Source organism: Ursus americanus, chromosome 12 (genome assembly GCF_024610735.1).
Source record: "Ursus americanus isolate L20-20 chromosome 12, mUrsAme1.1.p, whole genome shotgun sequence".
In the NCBI taxonomy this organism is placed as follows: Eukaryota; Metazoa; Chordata; class Mammalia; order Carnivora; family Ursidae; genus Ursus; species Ursus americanus.
The window spans coordinates 61254442-61276004 of NC_142138.1; the positions used below are offsets into that span (position 1 = coordinate 61254442).

The following is a 21563-nucleotide window of genomic DNA, read 5'->3' on the forward strand; positions in this document are numbered from 1 at the left end:
GGCTCCTCCGCTGGGAGCCTGCTTCTTCCTCTCCCACTCCCCCTGCTGTGTTCCCTCTCTCGCTGGCTGTCTCTCTGTCACATAAATAAATAAAATCTTTAAAAAAAAAATTAGATACCTTGGGGCAAATCTACGGAAAGATGCACAAGATACACCGAAAACTACAAAATATCCCTGAAAGAAATTAATGAAGACTTGAAATAATTGAGGAGATACACTGTGTTCACAGATCGAATGACACAGTATTGTTAATGATGCTCATTTTCCTTAAATTGATATTTAGATTTTATATAATCCCAATCAAAGTCCTCTAACTAGGTCTTGAAGAAATTGACGAGCCAGTTCTAAAATATATATAGCTCCACCCTATGACTCAGCAATTGCCCTACTGGGTATTTACCCCAAAGATACAGACGTAGTGAAGAGAAGGACCATATGCACCCCAATGTTCATAGCAGCATTGTCCACAATAGCCAAACTGTGGAAGGAGCTGAGATGCCCTTCAGCAGACAAATGGATAAAGAAGATGTGGTCCATATATACAATGGAATATTACTCAGCCATCAAAAAGAACGATTACCCAACATTTGCAGCAATGTGGATGGGACTGGAGGGGATTATGCTAAGTGAAATAAGTTAAGGAGAAAGACAATTATCATCTGGTTTCACTCCTTTATGGAACATAAGGAATAGCAGATCGTTAGGAGAAGGAAGGGAATAATGAAGGGGGGGTAAACAGAAGGGGAAATGAACCACGAGAGACTATGGACTCTGGGAAACAAACTGAGGGTTTTAGAGGGGAGGGGGTGAGGGGATGGGCTAGCCCGGTGATGGGTATTAAGGAGGGCACGTATTGCACGGAGCACTGAGTGTTGTACGCAAACAATGAATCATGGAACACTACATCAAAAATTAATGATGTACTGTATGGTGACTAACATAATTAACAAAAAAGTAAAAAATAAATAAATAAATAAAATATATATAGCTCCAGTTAGCCAGATAGTCTTTTAAAAGGACAGGGGCAAAGGACGTAAGCTACCAGGTTTGAAGAGTCTCTATAAAGCTCAATTACCAAGACAGTGTGGCACTGACATAAGGATAGACAAGTAGATCACTGGAACCGAGTAGGGAATCCAGAAATAGGTGCACACATACGTGAGCACTTAATCTACAGCCCACGTGCCAAATCAATTCAATGAGAGGAGGAGGATCTTTAACGAATGGTGCTGGAAAACTGGATGCATATTCATAAGGAAACATGAACTTCAGCTGTATCTCACTCCATACACAGAAATTAATTTCAGGCGGATCAAAGACCTAACCATAAAAGCTAGAACCCTCAGGCTTTTAGAGGAAAATTTAGGAGAGTATCTTCATAATTTCAGGATTAGCAAAGATTTCTTGGGCCAAAAAAAGTATGAGCCTTTGAAAGAAAAACTTGATAAATTGGACTTCATAAAAATTTAAAATTTTTATTCATCAAAAGACACCATTAAGAAAATGAATAGACCAAGTCGTAGGCTCTGCAATATGTATCCAACAAAGGAATTATATCCTGAATCTATAAAGAATGGTTATAACTCAATAAGAAGACAAACAACCAGATTTTTAAATGGGCAAAATATTTAAACAGGCATTTCACCAAAGAAGATCTACAAATGCCCAATAACCACTAGAAAAGATACTTAACATCATTAGTCATTGTGGAGGTGCGAATTAAAACCACTTTATATCCACCAGAGTGACTATAATCAGAAAAGACGATAATAACAAATGTCGGTGAGGATGAGAAGAAATGGTAACCCTGGTACGGTGCTGGGCAGAACGTAAGATGGTACAGCTGCTTTGGAAAGCAGTTTGGCAGTTTCTTAAAAGGTTAAATACAAATTTACTGTTTCACCTAACAGTTCCACTCCTAGTCGTCTACCCAAAAGAAATGAAAACCTGTGTCCACGCAAGACTTGCCTGTAAATATTCATAGTACCACTAGTCATAATAGCCCCAAAGTGGAAACAAATCAAATGTCCGCCAACTGCTGAACGGACAAATAAAACGTGTAATCATCCAGTAGAATACTATTCAGCAATAAAAAGGAAGGAAATAGCATATATACTACATAGTACATGAGCCGATCTCTGCATGTTGTGCTGAGTGACAGATGCTAGACACAAAAGACCAACTACTACCGGATTCCATTTATATGAAGTGTCTGGAACAGGCAAATCTATATGAGACAGAACGTGGATCAGTGGTGGTAGCCCAGTGGTGAGGATGGGACTAGAGATTAAATAGCATGAGGGGTCTTATTGGGGTGATGGAAACATTCTAAAACTGGATTGTGGTGTTGGTTGCCCAACCATGTTCCCAAAAAGTCCCAAAGACTCCACCTGAATGATCACGACAGCCGTATTCGTAACTCAAACCTGGAGACATTCCAAATACCCATCAGCAGAAGAATGGATAAACAATTTTTGGTATATTCATGCAGTGAAATACTACTCATCAGTAAAAAGTAAAAAAACTATCGATAACACTCAACAATCTCAGAAACTTGTTGAATGGAAGAAGCCAGACACAAAAGAATGGGTACTCGCTTATCCATTTATCAAAGTCTGAGAACAGCAGACTCGTCTATGCTGATAGAAGTTTTGGAAGATGAGGCGAGGAATGGGGAAGTGGGTGAATTGAAATAACTCTCTGGAATGATGAGTATATTCTCCACCTTGTTTGGGGTGGTGGTTAGGAAGGCACATGCAATTGCCCAGACTCCTTTCTTTATAACTGAACGAGCACTTAAAATCTCTGTATTTTGTTGGACGTTAATAACATAGCGCCCTCGTCTATAAGGCTTTCAGCAGTAAGCTCCGGATGGTGAAATCAGCTGCCGTAAAGGTAAACTAGAGTATGTAATACCAGAGAGCTTGACTTTGTAAAGCCTGTGAACGTGGTGTTAGCCTTCTCCGGCACATCTCTTGCTGGTCTTCATGCCTTTTCCTGCGTGCTGATTGTTGCAGTTCAATTCTTTGCCTTTTCCTGTTTTCCCTTGTAGAATGTATTTATTGTCAGAGCTCTAACTATTAATTTACTACAGCTGGCCCCCTTTTTGAATTTCTAGTATTGTCCTGTTTTGAATTCTAGTTCTGTTTTCCTACTGCATTTGAGACTTTTTGATTTTTTTATTTTTATTTTTAATTTTAAAACATAATTTGTATTAACTTTATCTCCATAAACCAAAAGCACAGAGACTTTTAAAAAAAAATTCCCTAGTAGCACTTCTAATATACATATTTAAAACTAAACTGACATCTTTCTCCTAAAGTCACCCCATACCCATCCCTCTCTGTCATAGGTACAATGCTCGGAGTCCTCTGGGCCGGATGATTGGAGGCATATTTGCTTCTTCCTCTCCTTGCTCTATTCCCTATACAGTTCCCAATCCCTGTTGCTTTTTCTTTTTTCCATATTTTGCCAATATATTATTATGAACATTTTCCAATTTATAGAGAAACTGGAAGAATTTTACAGGGCTTTGGCCACCACCGAGATACTACAATGAACATTTTGCCATTCTGGCTTTTTCACATAGCTGTCTGTCCATATGCTTTTCTATCTTTTAGATCTTTCTTCTTTTGTATCTTCCTCCATCCCTCCAGTCACTGCAGACTTGAATTATTCCTGGTCCTCTTGTCCTGCAGGTATTTCTCCTCCTCCAATATGTTTTTATGCTTCTGATCTCCAAAATTATGATGCTCAGATTATCTACTGCTGCCCGGGAGGAAAACGTTAGAACCTCTTTTTCGTAACGTTCTTACGGGAGGAAAAAATAGTTTCTCTCCTACTTCACACCCAGATCGGCAGCGCGGTCTTTCTCGTTCTCTGTGATCACAGACAGTACCCAGACTGGCTTGAGCACCACTACTTCTGTCAAGGGCACTACAAAGTTTTACAGCTTGCGTGGGCCCAGTTAAGGGGGTATATAGACTTCGCTCTTTTGTTTTTAATTCACATAAAAAGATTTCTGCAAAGATACCACCTGGTGAAGATAATACAGATATACGAGCCCAAACGAACAGTAAGTTAACAACAGAGCTGATACTTTCTATAACTCATGTGAGCTTTTTAAAACCACATTGAGGTAAAATTGTGATGATTGTTCATTTAATCTTTATCTCCTTTTTTTTCTGTTTTGTGTCTGCTTTATTAAGTACATATTAGTAGTGTGGGACATATGTTTATGAATAAACATATACATCTTGGAAGTACATATTAAATGTTTTGCTGATAAGGCTACGCGATCAAAAACCTTTGGCTGCGTTGGCTGTGAATCTTTCTAGAATATAACTGCCTGATACCTCTCCCTTGCTCTGATACCTGTAATAGCTCCCTACAGAATAAAGTCTAGTTTACAATTGAACTGTATTCTGTATTTCTTTTTCAAAGCATTTTCTTTCTTTTTTTTTCCCAAGTATTTTCATGTCACAAATATGACGTCATTTTTGTCTTTGTCTCTGTCACGTGCCCATCTCTTTGGCCAGGAACAAGCCTCACTCCCTGTGTTCCCCTGGCTCAGACCTACTTATCCTCCAAAGCTCAGTTCCAGAATCTAATTCCTTTGTCACCTCCTCTGTCATTCTCTGCAGGTCAGAATTAGGTGTTCTCTTCTCTGTGCTCACCGGCCCCATGTGACATATTTCTACTAAAGCATGCATTACATGGCGGCATAACTGGATCCGTATACTCTGTAAGAGCGATGATTTTGTCTTAGGCTTAAATGTTTGGAAGGAGGGGAGAAGGAAAAGAAGGAAGGAGAGAAGCTACTTTATCCCCCAGATTATTTCAGTCTCCTTCTTGAAAATTTTTTTTAATCTCTATGAAGTTCTGGGCAGAGGCCCTAAGTAGTAAGTCTGTCTTCATTCATTTGCTGGGAGTCAACAGAGAAATAAGACCCAGGAAACAGAGTGTTGGGGTAGAAGGCTAGCCGGCGAGTGAACATGGCGTTGGCTCTGCATCTACACGGGCCTACTGCTATTTGACCCCTGAAGGAAGCAGCCTTCAGCACTCCGTCTCTGGCCTCTGATCAGCGGGGGCCTCCTCCCCTAAGGCAGGCATGGCAACTCAGACCAGACCGCACTCTGCAGGCAGGCCGCAGTCCAGAACAGCGAAGGAACTCAAGGGGCCCTGAGCCAAGCGTACCGAATTCATTTTTAAAACCCTCCAGTCAGATAAGATAGACTTTCTTCCTTGGAGAAGAAAGGAAAAGGCTCAGAGAAACTAGAATGTTTCTCCCATTCTTTCCCCTCTATAGAAGTTCGAAAACTTAGATGAGTGTGTCCGCCTAAGCCTCTTTACATTGAAGGTGACAATAGGTCTCAGTTGGCCCAGGACTAACCCAGCTTATTCCTTTTGTCTCAGCATAATGAATAATAGTGTCCCCTTTTACTCTCAAAAGTAGACAATACATTACATGGTCATCCTAATCATATCTTTCTTAAGATAGGGCAACCACAGATGCGTTTTGTATTCTAAGAATGTTTAAAACTTTTTGATAGAAGGGCTACTCTCCATTCCCGCACTTGGGGATGCCTTCCTCATATCACCTGTACCTACCTGGGGGAACCCCACAGTTTAGACCCCTGAGTCTATTTGTTTGATACTCCGCCAACTGTTACCACTTCTGTGCACTTGGTCTCCTTCCTGAATGGGGGAAATGGCCCCACGATACACTATTTCCCACCACACTAAATCTGACTTACACTGGTGTTCTCCACAGTGCTTTGCAGAGATAATGCTCACTAAGGGATAATAATAATGAAGATATTTAAACTATAAGTTTTTGTAGTTTAAGTTGCTTATCACTTGCATTCTGCTAAACATTTAAGATCTTCTCGAAAAACCTTCGTTTCTAAAACTTGCCCTTTTCCTTCCCAGTCTTCTGATACTCAGAACCCAACTGGATCTTGATGCTGCATCCGATGTTTTAATTGATGTACATATCTGTCTTCATTCAAATAAAATAAGTAGCGTTTTGGTTCAATAGTTATCTTAAAAATACAACGTCAGGAATCCATTTTATACCCAACTCACCTCCTTTACAGTAAAAGATTACATTTTTACTAAAGGCTAAAAAGTATTAAATATTGATGTTATTGTGGAGCTTGGAGAATGATAAAAAAGAATTATCAACTGACTAACGCTCCCAATGAGAACACAATTGCAATTCATATATTTAAATAAGAAGAATATTATCTGGGCAAGAGGAAACAAAGATAAATTCATAGGCTGTAGAACCAACCAGCTGCTTGATATTGCCAGAAATGGCTTTTCCTTTTGAATCAGCTTTTGGGGAGAATGCTTTGGCTTCGAGCCCAGAAAGGTATGGTTAGGTCTTTGCTCTCTCAATAGTAGATAAATACGTGTTCTCTTGACCCTACTCCTGCCAGTTCTCAACTATCTTTTTCACAACCAAGTTTCCAAAAAAAAAAAAAAAAAAAAAAAAAAAAAAGGTCATCACTTCTTAAGGACTCCACCTCCTGTTTTCCTTTCCTCTACTACAATATGCTAACTTCCGCCTCCTACCTTTTCAGTGAAAGTGCTTGTTTTAAGGTCACGGGTAGCCTCCTGATTGCCAGATTTGATGGTCTCTTTTCAGCCCTTTGGTTCTGACAGCTTTACAGAGCATGTATTAGTGTTCACCATGCTCTCTTCCCCTGTCTTCTTTGACACCCTTCCTCCTAACTATTCTTACTTTCTCCATCTGCTCCTTAAATTGTGACTATTCCTGAGGTTTTGTTCTCTACCTCGTTCTGTTCACAATTTATCCAGGTAATTCTGTCTGCTACTGTGGCTTTTTTTTTTTTTTAAGATTTTATCTATTTATTTGAGAGAGAGGCAGAGGAAGAGGGAGAAGCAGACTCCTTGCATGCAGGGCTCGATCCCAGGACCTGTAGATCATGACCTGAGCCAAAGGCAGATGCTTAACCTACTGAGCCACCCAGGCCCCCTGCCGTGGCTTTTAAATGCAGTGTCTCCCAAATCCTTATCTTCCCACATTTCTCTTTTGAGGACCAGGTTTCTATTTCCATGAAATTGTGAGGTGTCTCTGCCAGGATGTTCCATAGGCCCCTCGGATGTGTTACCTTCCAGACTGAGCTCAGTCTTCTGTATTCCCTCCCTTTCTGCCCTCAACAGTGACGTCACGTCTTCCCAGTTCATGGAACCCTAACCGGTTCCCATCCTCAACTTTGTCCTGACTCTATCCTCTTCATTTTGTTCTGTCAGTTTTGACTTTTAAATGCCTGCCATCTCTTGAGTGTCCACTGGTGCCGAGGACTGTACTAGGCACTTTTTATATATTATTTGTCCTCTAAATGCCTCTACATCCAAATTAATAACCGCTTTCCTATTCCCACAGCTATTCTCATGGTAGGTATTCAGTCAGTATTTGATAACGTATCTGTTTCATGCCAGCAGAGCCAGTAACCTGGGAATCATCTTTGCCTCCTCTGTTCCTACTTCAGTCTTCGTGGTCATCGCTGAGTGCTGTTACTCTGACTTCTATGAACATTCTCTCTCCAGTCTGTCTACCACTGCCCTAGTTCCAGCCTTCGTGACTCCCTATCTAGGCTATTACCCATTTTCTTATTTGTCTGTCTTTATTCTCCACGCCACCTATTCCATCCGCCGTTACTGCTGCCCATATTCTTTCTCAAATATAAATTTAATTTTGCCTTTGTCCAGCATAATCAGTTCCATTGTCATCTAAATAGAGATCACAGTCCTGACCGTGGCACTCAAGAAATGTGATTTGGTGCTTGCTTATAAGATAAGCACCTTGCATACCACCTTCACTCCAGTCCTATCAAATTATTTGTAATTACTGAAAAGGCCACCCATTCTTAAACCCTCAGTGCTCTTCGACCTGTTGGAATGGCCCCCTTCTCCCCTATTTCCAAATCATCCTTTAAGACTGCTCAGACATCACCCTCTTGTAGAAGGCTTTCTTGATAGCTTACCGGGCAATTGATGTCATTCCTCTGCACACCACCCCCCTCAAAGACTGGTGTTTATCTTTATTATGTAATTTATCTTTTCTGCCTTTCTGCTTAGACTGTGAACTTTTTGAGGTCAAGAACTATGTTGTGTTTCTAATTATTTTTTGCATAAGGAAGAAGAAAAGAGGAGTAAGAGAGGGAAAGGAAAAAAGGGAAGGAAGCCAGTGAGTGACCCATTGGGTAGTGTATAAAATTTCTGGGTGTTTTAGTTTTGCTTTTATTAACTTTATGTTGAATGGGCAAATAATAACCACTTCTTTATCGGCATTACTCTGCCCTGCAGAAAACTAGCTAATGCTATCAATGGTAAAGGATTAAAGCCATAACTAAAAGTAACCCAGAAGATAAATTGCCATTTTGTTTACTCTCCTAAAAAAGGGGCTGTGCTTTATCTGTTAGTTGCTAATTAAAATGCTGAATCAACTTCCAGATTAATGCTGAAATGTAGATATGTTGATCTTTTATCCTTATTAAGTATCGATACATTCTTTTTAGTGAGGTTTTTAGATATCAAACAGTTTCTACAGTTCTTGCAGCTCTCCTAACTTTTCTAAAGACAAGGCATAAATCCAGTGGTGATGCAGTAATGGGATCCATCCTCCCTCTCAGTTTCCACGCTATTCAAGAAACTCTCTATTAAAGAAAAAAATCTCTTTCATGGACGATCCTTAATGGGAATGCTTTGGTAATATTATTAAAGAACATTTTTTTATAGATGTAATCCAACAAATACTCTTCTCCACATAACAGTTACGTGGTCATAAAATTTCGTACCTACTTAATTGACAAGTACTTGCTTCATAGCTGTGGAAGGATCAAAGTGAACTGAAGTGTGTCTCAGTTCTTCTCAGCTGTTTTGTTCTGTTTTCACACAGCCGTTTTCAACGCTTCCTGTCTTTTCCACCTCAGACATTTTAGCCAGGTCCTTCAAAGGAAAACCACAAAAACTCACCAAGCTTCAAAACCACCAATCAATATATACACACACACACAGGCAGAAAAAATACGATGGAAAAAAAGGGTAAAGGTGATTCAGAGCTTTCATCAAGAGGCTAGTCATTTATTCTCTCCTTTTATTCTGAGTATGAAATAATTTTATTAGAGCATAATAGTTTGCTTAGCTTGTCAGCTTCATTACAATGAAATTTTTACTTACAAAGTCAGTGCAAAAAAACTGCGGCTAAGTGAGAGAAAATTAATCTTTGGATATATTCTAAGCCTGTTTGCTGTCTAGCATACATTTGTGTGTGTGTGTGTGTGTGTATGCGTGTGCATGCTAGCAGGAAAACACTTTAAAAGAAATTGAAAATAAAAGTATAGATCGTCATAGTGTATAACTGTGGGTTTAAAAGAAGACAAAACTCCTCTCTGGACTCCTATATATAAATCGTTAGCACGAAAACCACCTGCTAGGAACAATCCTGCCAACTTAATCCATATCTTACTAATAAAATGATTCTTCAAAAACCTTAACTTGGAAAACAGAGTGGGAAGGAAAAGAGATTCTTTCCTGACAGGGTCAGGTTCTATTGGAGAGACCAGAATTTTTTTTTTTTTTAAGCTATCAGAAATTCAGCTACCTTTAGTTTTTCTGGGTATATTTCATTGGTCAGTTACCTGGAATGAATAATATATAATAATCCTATGTAAGGTATTTCTTTGTTGCCAGACACAAATATGGATTCTATACAAGGCACTGTGGTAGTTATTTCACATTTTGCTTCCGAAACTCAATGCAAGGGAAAGTAGGTATTTTCTTCAGTTTTAAGGAAATCTCAGTTGCTTACCTGAAATGAAAAAAATCCAAGGCTGGACTTTTTTTAGGGGGAGAAGTGGGGCAGAATGACAGAAATAATTGACAAGTCTTATGTATAATGGCAAAAAATGGAAGGAGCAGTTGCTGCTGGTGCTGAACTAGAGGGTAAGTGTGTCTTGTGCGGGCATTATCAAGCTGTTTAAATGAAGGATCTACACCAGATGATTTTTTCAATAATTAACATTTTCATGGCTTCAGATTCAGGTAAACTCTTTTGAGTTGAATGTCCTCTTTTGTTCTGGGCTCCTACTTACCTGCTGAGATACTCACTAGCTATTGAAGAAGCCCCTCAGACTCAAACCCTGTTTGTTCTTTGAAAGCCAGTCCTCAGCTATGTGTCCGTCTCCAAATATGAATGTCATGGAATAAAAGACACTTAAGTTCACTCGTGGTGAATTCTCTGGTGGTTTCAAATCTGGCTTTTTACTACTCCATTTCTTTTCTTTCTTTTTTTTTTCTTTTTTTCCAGAACTTCCTTATGGCTGGGAGAAAATAGAGGACCCACAGTATGGGACGTACTATGTCGAGTAAGTCTGTTACCTCAGTTAATACTCTCCCAAACATTTTCCCTTCACTATACAGCTTTAGGGAATCACCAGAATACAACACTTTATGTTTCCGCAATCCAGCTTTCGAGTTTTTCCACCAGGGGAATTAGAAGTAGGGGCAGTGAGCATTCACTTCAGTGGTTCTGGGCTCCCCAGAAGTTGGCTTTGAAGTAAATAGAGAGAGCGGGAAGTTGGGATAGCTGGGAGTGTTACCATTACTACCACAGCATCTAAAGAGAAAAGTAGTATATAGAAAACTGTGAAATGAGGGCAGGGACTAGATGACGTGTTAAGGTCACTTCCAACACCACAGCTATCTGGTCGTGAAGGCAGCGAAAGCACTCTGAGGGCAGTGAGGCGTAATGATCCAAAGTTTTGGAGTACAGGATTAGAAGTGTACTGTCTTTTAGGGCGTTAATCAAGGAACACTTAGTATTCTTTTGGGGGGAAGAGAGTTGCTTCTTACACAGCTGTTACAGTTAAATTTAAACATAAGTATCTGTCGGAGTGAGCGCAGAACACCTGCCTGTGTTAGTCAGAGAAATCAGGGTGTCATCAATGTCCTCGGATTTTTCTTTCCCTTTTCTTCATTTATCCAGTTGCGACGTTGTTATGACGAGGGATTGCTTTCTTTCCAAATGCTAGGGTAGAAGTTTGACCTCAGGCAAATAACTGCATCAGAAATGTTCCTACTGTGTACCTAGAAACGAGGAGTCTGAAGCTACTGCTGAGGGAGTGACGGCCAAATATCAGGACCCGAAAAAGTAGCAAACATGGGAATCTTCTAGGTTTATGATTGCTTATTAATTTTTCATCACTTTTTGGTGTAAACCAACGCCGTCTCCTAGTATTTTTCCCAATAGTAAGTATCTCTGACCCCTGCTGTGGCTCCAGTATTTTTCTTTTAACGAAGTGCAGTTGACACACAGTGTCACATTCGGTTCAAGTATACGTCTAGTCTTTATTCTAATGTGTAGGTTGTTATTTGAGTCCCTGTGGCTAGATTTTTGGAATGCTTTCTTAAAATCTAGCTTGTACCCTAAGAAAACAGCTCAGTTTGACCCTGAGGTATATAACTTCACAGTGTCAACACTTTGGTTCCTTTGGAAGACTAGCCAATTTTTTTTTAATTAATGTTTTTTTATTATATTATGTTAGTCACCGTACAGCACATCCCCAGTTTCCGATGTAAAGTTCGATGATTCATTAGTTGCGTATAACACCCAAGGCACCATGCGATACGTGCCCTCCTTACTACCCATCACCAGCCTATGCCATCCCCCCCCGAAGCCCTCAGTTTTATTTTCATTGCGTTAATTAATATCTTGCTAATATTTGTCATGTGAAAAGTAGATAGCAGCCCTTTCATCGTTGTTGTTGTTTTTCTAAAGCATATTTAGTTGAAATAAAGAAACAACCATTTCTCAGTCAAAGGACTATTTGAAGGCCAACTGGAGAGGTTTTGTGGGATTTTCCTCCCTCGCTGTTTAGTCTATTTAAATTTGGCTTCGATAAACTATTAATTGCCATTGACACTGCTGAACATTTCTGCAATAATGATTCTCATTCTCTTATTGTCCGTTCCAAGTAAATTTGAATACATGGTCAAGAGGTGAGAGTCATTTGCCTGTTATAAAATCTTGGGCTAAATGATCTGGTTCTCATTAAGCAAAGATACAATATTGAAGCAACTTCAGGGCGAAGCCTGAAGTGACCTGCTCCCAGTTGTCGTGGAGCGTGTGTCAAATAGCCTGAATTAGAGGCACAGCAGCGGCGACATGATTTTGTATGATTGTTCCCAGAACGAGCTCATTTTACAGGAGGGTAATTTATTAGATTAAGAAAGAGCGGGCTGTACTCAAGATTCAAGATGCACATTAGTATGGAGTCAGCTGAGCTGTGGAGTGTGGCCTGATTCCCAGATTAGTCAGGTTTTGAATCCCGACCATAGTAATCTGCAGTGAGTTTACTGATGGAGATAAAAAGCTGTGACTTGAATGGCTACTCTTTGGCTCTCTCACTTTGTCAAACCAGATGGCACCATGATTGCTTTTGGCAGAGCCTTGGAGTAGTAACACCAACTGCAATGGCACTTTTTCTCTGCAAGTATTTATTTTCGGGGATGAGATTCTGAAATGGATTAATTTATTTTTGAAAATAAAATTGTTCCAGAAACTTAATGGCAGGCCTTCTGGAAGAATGCTTACGTATTTAGAAATGTTGTCTTCTTGTCTTGCAGTAAATGTCTTGATGCGCTTAGGTTTCAAAGTCAAAATATACATCTGCTTGACTATCTCAGATTTCGTCATGAGAGAGTAAGGGTTTTGTTTGTGGAGGTGAATGTTCGGATCCACCGATTATACACAAAATTTTTTTTTTTTTTAAAGATTTTATTTATTTATTTGACAGAGATAGAGACAGCCAGCGAGAGACGAAACACAAGCAGGGGGAGTGGGAGAGGAAGAAGCAGGCTCACAGTGGAGGAGCCTGACGCGGGGCTCGATCCCATAACGCCGGGATCACGCCCTGAGCCGAAGGCAGACGCTTAACCGCTGTGCCACCCAGGCGCCCCTATACACAAAATTTTAATGCAGATGACATTCCAAGTTATATATCCTGTATTTAGTCATGCTTCTTTGCTCCCCTTGTTTAATTTTTCCAGTAATCTGTGAGATCCTCCTACCTTACTTCTCATAGGTAGTTATATGGAAAACAAAATCTCTTGCATCTTAACAATATTGTGAATATAAGTAACTAAATGAGAAGGAGAGTGTTTTAACTTTTATGTTTTGTTATTTGAGTAGCATTTTAATCTAAGTAGTTTAAGGTGACAGATGCAATTACTCCCTGCACTAAAATCTTACATTCTTTTGTCAAAGAATTTTCAGGAAAGGGATTACTCACTTGCATACTTCTAATCTCCTCTCCCACACATTACGAAGAGTATAAATACAAATTACTACTTTTTATGTTTTAATGCCTAGGTGGCAAAATCAGTCATTCCAACTGATGATGTTAAAGCGAGCCAGGGTTTATTCTAAACAGGTTTATTCTTTTCTAAGTGTCACTTTCTGGTAGTTTTCTCTTTCAAGAATATGTAAAATGTCAGTACCTACTACATAATGTTTAAAGTGGTCCCTAAGTTAATACCAAAGATCTCCATTTTCCCAGAGGGTTTAACAGTTACCTCAGTGATAAGGGGCTCCCCTTGGTAGGAAGCAGAAGCATACCTGAGTTGTAGTGAAATCACAACCCAGAGAATTTCAAGTGGAACTTGCCATGTTTAGAACTCTGAGACTAAATAAGTACATCTGTTGCAGAGTTAATAATGCACTAGAAGCCTAAATGACATAGAGAAAACCAGCATACCTTGCCCCGACGGGTCCTTGCTACCCTCCTCCATCACCACCATTAATGTTCATAGATGGCAAAGTAATTATCCAAGTTGCATGACTATTTGTATGCAAATTTTGTAATAGCCTATCTAAAGGCAGTCATAATCTGAGATTCTCATGATTTGATGTTTAATTGTTGGTATTTGCTAATGTCACTTCTCGTTTAAAATGGCTTCTGGAAAATGCTATCATTTGGCTGAAATATATTTGTACCATGGAAGTGCTAGAATGCAATTCCCACTGCTTCTGTATCAGAACCTATTTAAATAACTTTTGTACAGCAGTTGCGTTCTTACCCAGCTTCCCCTTGACTGATTTGCCAGACCAGCCAGGGCTCGGCTGCCCCGCTGAAATGCACTATTGCCAATCATGTATTGACTATTGTTAGCTGGTCACTCGCGCTTGGTCTCCCAGTGCTGTTCTGCTTTCCCCCACAGACTTGTGTGCTTTCCAAGGCAGTTGTGAATGTTCCCAAATCAGAAATACCAGTTAAATTTATATTATGATGACGTAATTATTTTAATTATTGTATAATTGTGAAAAAAGTTGAGTGTGGAAGAGTTGTTCTCTGATACAAATTGGTAAAAGCAAATCTCTTTCTTAGTCATTCTGCTAAATTGATGTGAGTGAGTCAGTTGGAAAAATAATAGTAAAATTCAAGAAACCTTCTATACTCAGATTTTTCCAAAAGCATCTTTACAGCTACTTCATTTTCAAGAAACTTGAATTAAAATCCTCCTCCCATGAACTGCCTTTTAGAAAATGAGCTGATCCATTACCGACTGTTCCGATTGCATTAGATGTGAGGGTGTCTCCTACGGTTTTGAAAACTATTATTGGCTCCGTTGGGTACCTCAATGCAGAAGCTGTAGTGAAGGCTTCATCAGCTTTCCCATCTAGGCATCTTCCATGGGCCTTTCTTTAGTTGCCAAAAGCCCTTTCCCTACCAACTTTCAGCTTCTCTGAATTCCATAGTCTAGAGATACATGCTTGCCCCTTAACCTACGGGGATGGAATGGTATAACAGTCTATTTAAAAATAATGTCACTCTTTCATCTTAAACTGAAATGCCCGTTTTTCTACATCTTACAGTCACCTTAACCAGAAAACCCAGTTTGAAAATCCAGTGGAGGAAGCCAAAAGGAAAAAGCAGTTAGGACAGGCTGAGACCGGGTCTTCAAAACCAGGTAAAGTGTTTTCCCCAATCTTTTCTTCTGAGAATGCCTTGTAAAATTTATATACTGAATTAATGAAAATAAGTTTGAATTTTTTATTGTTGAGACGTTGAGGTTCAACAGAGAAGGTCTAATTTTTGTCACTGTAAAGATAGGAATAATCTTAATAAAACATCTAAACGTTTTGAGAATACTGCAATTTTCCCATGCCGCTTAGATGGAAAGTGTGAAATTGTTGGCAAAAGGTATTGAATAGCTTTGTTATGGGCTGAGGTTGTGATATAAAGATTGCATTGTTTCCCAGTGTTTCAGGCCAGGACAGTCTGAGCTCTGTAACCCAGTATGAGCTTCTCCCAAGTGAATGCTTATGTCTAATGTGTGTAACCATCCAGGATTCTTTATTAACTGATAGAAATAAATCCACCATATAATTTGCCTGTATCATTGATTCTCAAGTGGGAAGGCAGGGCATCAGGATCATTTGGGGAATATTTTTAAAATACATAGGTCCTCACATTTTGATGAGCCTAGCCATACATATTTTGAAAAAGCTGCCCGGGAATTTCTTACATTCTACTCATCCCTTCCCATCTCTTCCTCCTCCTCCATCTGTCCCGATAACCAGGGTTCTGTCTGTACGATCATACTGTACTAATCAAGTAGGCTCCTCACGCCTGTTGTCCACGAGAGAAGCGCTTGTTTCTTCTAGCTACTCTTCAGAAACATAGTCCTGTCCCTGAAGTTTTGCATTTGATTTAGCAAGCATTTTTATTTAACAAATATTTTTGAGCACCTACTGTATGCCCAGTGCTCTGCCAGTCACATGGTGTTCAAAAACGACTGGGAGTAAGACAGGTCTTGCCCCCAAGAGTTCACATTCAGACGCAGGAAATCAGTGGTCGCCATATATGATGTTGGGTGCCATCCTCGGAGAGCAGTTAAGTGTGCAGAGGGTGCAGCAGGTGTGAACCCCAAATGCATAACCTTGGATGAGTTCCCCAAACTCTTTGTGCTTCTGTTTCTCCGTCTACGAAATAGGAATAAGAATAGTATTTACCTCTTAAGGTGGCTCTGAGCATGCAAATTAACATGTGGAAAGTGCTTACAGTGCTATCTGGCAAATGGCAGCCAAGAAATACTAGCTTTCATTGTTATTAATAGAGCTGTACATGTTGTATTAATAGAAATGTATTAATAGGTGGCATAAAGGAGGGAGTGCTCACCTTTCCTTTGGTGGAGAAAGTCAAGGACACAGAGGAACTTTCAAAGCAGAGGACACATTAGAAGTGGATCTTAAAGTGTCAGGAAAAGTTAAATCAGACAGATGATCATTTTAGAGGAGCAAGAAGGCATGCCAGGTAGAAGGAACCGAATGTATAAAACCACAGGTGTATGAAATGGTGGTCCAGAGGCCGGAGAATAGAGAGGAATGGCTAGAACATAGAGTATTTGTGGGGTGGTAACAAGAGATGAGGTGGTAGGGAGAGGCAGCCACGAGAAGGAATGAGTTTCAACAAGAAGGTGAGTGGTTGTGTCCCATGTTGCTGCAAAGTCCAGAAAGGCAGAAAGTGAAAAGTGTGCCTGCGTGACAGTGCGGAGGTCATTTGTCACTCTGGCAAAAGCAAGTGGAAGGGAAGTAAAAATGCGGTAGAATGAATAGGGAATGGTGGGTAACGAAGTGGAGGCAGGGGTACAGGCAACTGTTTTGATACCTTTGAAGGAGGGTAGACTGAGGACACTAAGTGGAGAGAAACACGAATCCCCACCGCACATAAGGAAACCGAGACTTTAGTAAAGAGAAGACTTTTGTTAGAATCATAGTGTCAAACCAGAATTTGCACTTAGTTTGACTGAGTTTGAATTCAGAGTTCTTTGTATTATAATATACAGTTCCTGAATGCCCATGTCTTCATGACACGCACCAAGGGAGATCTTCCACCCTCACTAAACTCTGAGCTCCTTGAGGGCAGGAAGCGTGTGCGCACGCACGTGTGTGTGTGTGTGTGTGTGTGCGCGCGCGCGCACGCACGTGTGTGTTATTAATCTAGATAACCAGGCACTCTCCTATGAGCTGGGCAGTAAAAGGAGAATAATGACTCCGCCTTTGTCTTTCAGGAGCTCACAATTTAGGCAGGGAAATAGACAACTAATTTTAGTACAGTGTGATAGCTGACATAACAAAGGAGAAAATTTTGGAACAAAGGAGAGAGAGATTAAATTTGGCCACGGAGAGGGCAAGAAAAGCTTCCTAGAAGGGATGAAGTTATGCTAGTTCTTGAAGAATGATGGCCACCATTTCTTGAGATACTGGGTCAGGTACTCAGTTGGATGCTTTGTATGCATCATCCCATCTAAGCCTCAGAATATCTCTGCAAGGTTGTTACTATTATGGTCCCCATTCAGATGCCTTGATGGCGTCAGGTCAGCCATTGGGTGCATCCATTCCAGGGATGTGCTTGCCGCAAGGACAGAAGTACCCGAGTTTGTGAGCCAGGAACCTCCTTCTTTAGATAGTGTGGATGTGTTTGTGTTCATCTGCATTTATTGAGCACTTACTGTTTGCCAGGCCCCGTTGCCTCTGCTTTTGATGCTTGATCTAGATTAATCCCTGTAACAATCCCCTGATTTGGGTACTATTATCCCTATTTTATAGATGAAGCAACTGAGAGGTTAAAAGGTCAAATAACAACAAAAAAATAAAAATAAAATGTCAAGAAACATTCCAAGATCACTCAACTAAATCCCACAGCTTGTATTTAAAATCAGATATTTTACAATCAAGACTGTTTCTTTGCTTTTCTTATTCTCCGTTCCCTGTGTTTAATTCTGATAAGACCTAATTCTGACCGACTTCTCATCAGCTTGGGCGGTTTTATTAATATTTTTCAAAATTAGGTATTAGCCAGAATTCCGCCCTCTCCCTTTTAATGTTTGCACATCTGGATCTCATCTGTCATATGCTGATTTTCTAGTTCCACCCTCAGGAGCCAGTCTTGTTCCAACATTCATGAGGACTAGAGCATGAGACAGCTCACCAAAAGTATCATGATATTTGAAGTATCACAATTAAAAATGAGAAAGGTACATTTCATCAGATTTTTGTCCTCAACTGCCTATGTACACGGTCATTAAGCAGATGATCTATCTTGTCCACAACCTGGTAGGCGACCCCAGTGGGCAGTCCTAATCAATTTACATGACTGAATGGGCTTTGACTGTGTCAAATAATTTGTTTAAGTAATATTTTGTTCAGGGGCGCCTGGGTGGCACAGCGGTTAAGCGTCTGCCTTCCGCTCAGGGCGTGATCCCAGCGTTCTGGGATCGAGCCCCACATCAGGCTCTTCCGCTATGAGCCTGCTTCTTCCTCTCCCACTCCCCCTGCCTGTGTTCCCTCTCTCGCTGGCTGTCTCTATCTCTGTCGAATAAATAAATAAAATCTTAAAAAAAAAAAAGTAATATTTTGTTCAGAAACGGGTGGCTAGTTAGAATGTCAGAGGCTCAACAAGGGCTCAGCTCAGCAGCGCACAGAGAGATCGCCAGCAGCAGGCTGGCTGGCCAAGCTCCGGGAGGCCTCCCAAAATAGTGGCTACGGTGGTCAACACACTGCCGTCTGGAGTGTAGCCCTCCACTTCGAGAAGCCCAAAATAGCTGGTTTTTTTTCTTTCTTCTTGCCTTTCTTTATTTCCTTCCTTCCTTTCTTTCTTTTCTTTCTCTTTTCTTTCCCTTTCCCTTTCCTTTCGTGTCAAGTGCTTTTATTTTAAGAGGTCAGCAAAGCTGGGAAGAACAGGTCAAGTAAAGTAGACCTACTCCCACCGCAAGCCTGCCTTTGTCAGTGTCTTCAGGACAGCCCTTCCTGTCCTTGAGGGAGCTGTTTACACCGCACAGTCCCTGCTGCCATACGGGGCAGCCCCAAAGATGACTCTTTTCTAGCTGGCAACAGGCTTTAATGTACCTCTTAGAGCCCTTCGCCGAGAGGGGCAGCAGCAGCTCCACACAGACATCTCTGGGCTCCATACCAGGGCCGAGGGTGAGCTGTGTATGAAACAGGACACCTCTGTCGATTGGAATCGTCAGGGAAAGGAGCACTGACACCGCGGCGAGCTACCGCTCATGCGCACTAGAGCGGCTGGAACCGGAAAGCACCCAGCAACCGGTGTGGGCCGCACGGCGGAGAAATCGGAGGCCTCCTGGATGCCGGTGGAAATGTAAAACGGTGCAGCCTCTTCGGAAGAGTGTGGCCGTTTTTGAAAACGTGAAACATAGCTACTCTAGGTTTATGGCGAGTGCTGCCCTTCTAGTCCTGGTAGGTACAGAAGAGGAATGAAAATGTACGCTCACGCACAGCCTCGTACAAGAACAGTCAGAGCAGCATTACGCAGCGTGGCCAAAAAGTGGAAATACCCCAGCTCTCCATCAACTGAAACATGGCTAAGGAAAATGTGATCTATCCCTACAGCGGAATATTATCTGGCAGTAAAAAGGAATAAAGAGTTCACACATGCTAAAACACAGATGAACCCCAAAAACGTGACGTCACGTTCAGTGAAAGAAATCATTCAAAAGACCACATATTCCATGCCTCCATTTATATGAAATGTCCAGATTGGGCAGAGCTGTAGACAAAACATAGCTCAGTGATTGCCTAACACTGGGGTGTGTGAGTGCAGGTGAGGGAGAAATGGGGAGTGGCTGCTAACTGGAATGAGGATTTCAGGGCAGGGGGTTCCTAAAGTTAGGTGATGGTTGCACAACGTTGACTTGTACATTTTAAGTGCCTCATTATCATATGTGTTTATATCTCAATAATAAGTATTAAATATTTGGCAGCAAATGTTAGACCATCTTTTTAAAACGTAATTGAAACGGTGCTTTGTAAGTTACTAATCACACAATTAGATCTTTTCCCAGTTCTCAAAAGTGCCCCTCCACGGTGTAGGAGAGGAAGGGAAAGACAAGGAGCTGTATAAATTCGTTATTTACAAATATGGATCACTTTCCGTTTTAGGATCAGCTGAGGAAACCTCTAAAAATAGGCTTTTCAGTGGAGCTGTGTTTGTTTTCTTCCCAAAATATTCACTGAGTACGAGTAAAAGGAAAAGAAACATGAAACTATTTACTGAGAGTTCAGGAATTCATGCCTTCATCAGATACGAACTGAGGGCCGCCGAAAGGCTGAGTTGTGAATTATAAAAAGTTCTCAGTATATCTCAGTATATTCTTTTTCGTAAGTGTGTGGCAGTTGCCTTCATGTTCCCAGAATAGTGTTTTCTCAGTAGAGCTCAGTAGATGCTTATTTAAATGAAATGTGCAGCTGAATGGTGTCCAAGACTTTCAGGAATTTAATAATAAAGGTTGTCCCTCGGTGCATCATTTTGACTTCATATGAAGGACTCTTTGGGTTGAGAAAAAGTACAAACGCACAAAACAATGAGGTGCTTTTACCTTTCAAACAACGTAGAGGAGTCCTAAAAGAGACTTGCGAGTCATTGGCTGTTTTTTTTTTAATAGTTTATGAATGTAAATTCTGTTTCATAACATTAGATTCTCTCTAATGTGCTTCCCTTTATAGTTTCTCATATTTAAGTTATATAGTCTATCCTAAAGGTTGACTTTAGGGGCCATGTTCCTTGTTTTTGTTTTTGTTCTCAAACCCCTTTCTCATTTTGGTATAGATATGGAAAAATCCCACTTCACTCGTGATCCGTCCCAGCTGAAAGGTATCCTTATTCGAGCATCATTGAAGAAAAGCACAATGGGATTTGGTTTTACCATTATTGGAGGAGATAGGCCTGATGAGTTCCTACAAGTAAAAAATGTGCTGAAAGATGGTCCTGCAGCTCAGGATGGGAAAATTGCACCAGGTAAGGAATTTCTCAGCATGATTTGAAGAACAGTGATACTGTAATAAAAACCACAGTGAAAAGGTTTGGTTTACATATATATGTATAAAACTGACATGTAATAAATATGTATTTACATATGTAATAACTATATATGCATGTATTACATATATCATTTATATATAGAGAGAGAACTAGATTATACAACTGGGGAGGGAGATTCCTATATTAAAACAGTTTATCTTCTAAATTCAGTGCATACTAGTTTTGAGGGAGGGCCATTTTTTATGAGTAAGTATACACCTAGAGAAAGCATATTAAATGTATCGATTTTTTTGAGTAATTTGTGTCATCTCAGGATAACCCCTCGAGTGTGCTAAGATAAAGGTTGATTAATCATCTCAGAGACCTGTTCGGTTGTTTTTCTTCGATGATGTAGGGTCCTTCGGGAGCTATCTAACATGTACCTATAATCTTTCTTGAAAATGACCCATTGTGATGTTTAGAGCGAGAGCAAACAAATGATGTCCCACAGTTTTTCCCCCAGTTTTGTTTTGTTTGATTTGGTTTGGTTTTTGCTTCCTTAGTCTTACGGGCTGTTAGTAAAATTAAACTCCTATGTTAAGAATTATAGACATGAAATTACCGTTTTTACAGAGCCGTGTAAATTTGTCTTTTATGTAGTTTTCCCAAAGTCTTTACTTGGTAATTGTTAGATACTTTTATACGGCTGCC

The 21563-nt window shown here is 40.3% G+C and overlaps 1 protein-coding gene across 2 annotated transcripts in view; it reads left to right on the top strand.

Annotated features, from left to right (window-relative positions):
- The window catches only part of MAGI3 (membrane associated guanylate kinase, WW and PDZ domain containing 3), a 233105-nt gene that overhangs the window by 173305 nt on the left and 38237 nt on the right, over positions 1-21563 (top strand). For both annotated transcript variants that reach the window (XM_045801476.2, XM_045801477.2), the window contains exons 7-9: positions 10340-10397; positions 14906-15000; positions 20661-20849. In XM_045801476.2, coding sequence (XP_045657432.2) covers positions 10340-10397; positions 14906-15000; positions 20661-20849 — 342 coding nt within the window. The remainder of the gene's footprint in view (positions 1-10339; positions 10398-14905; positions 15001-20660; positions 20850-21563) is intronic.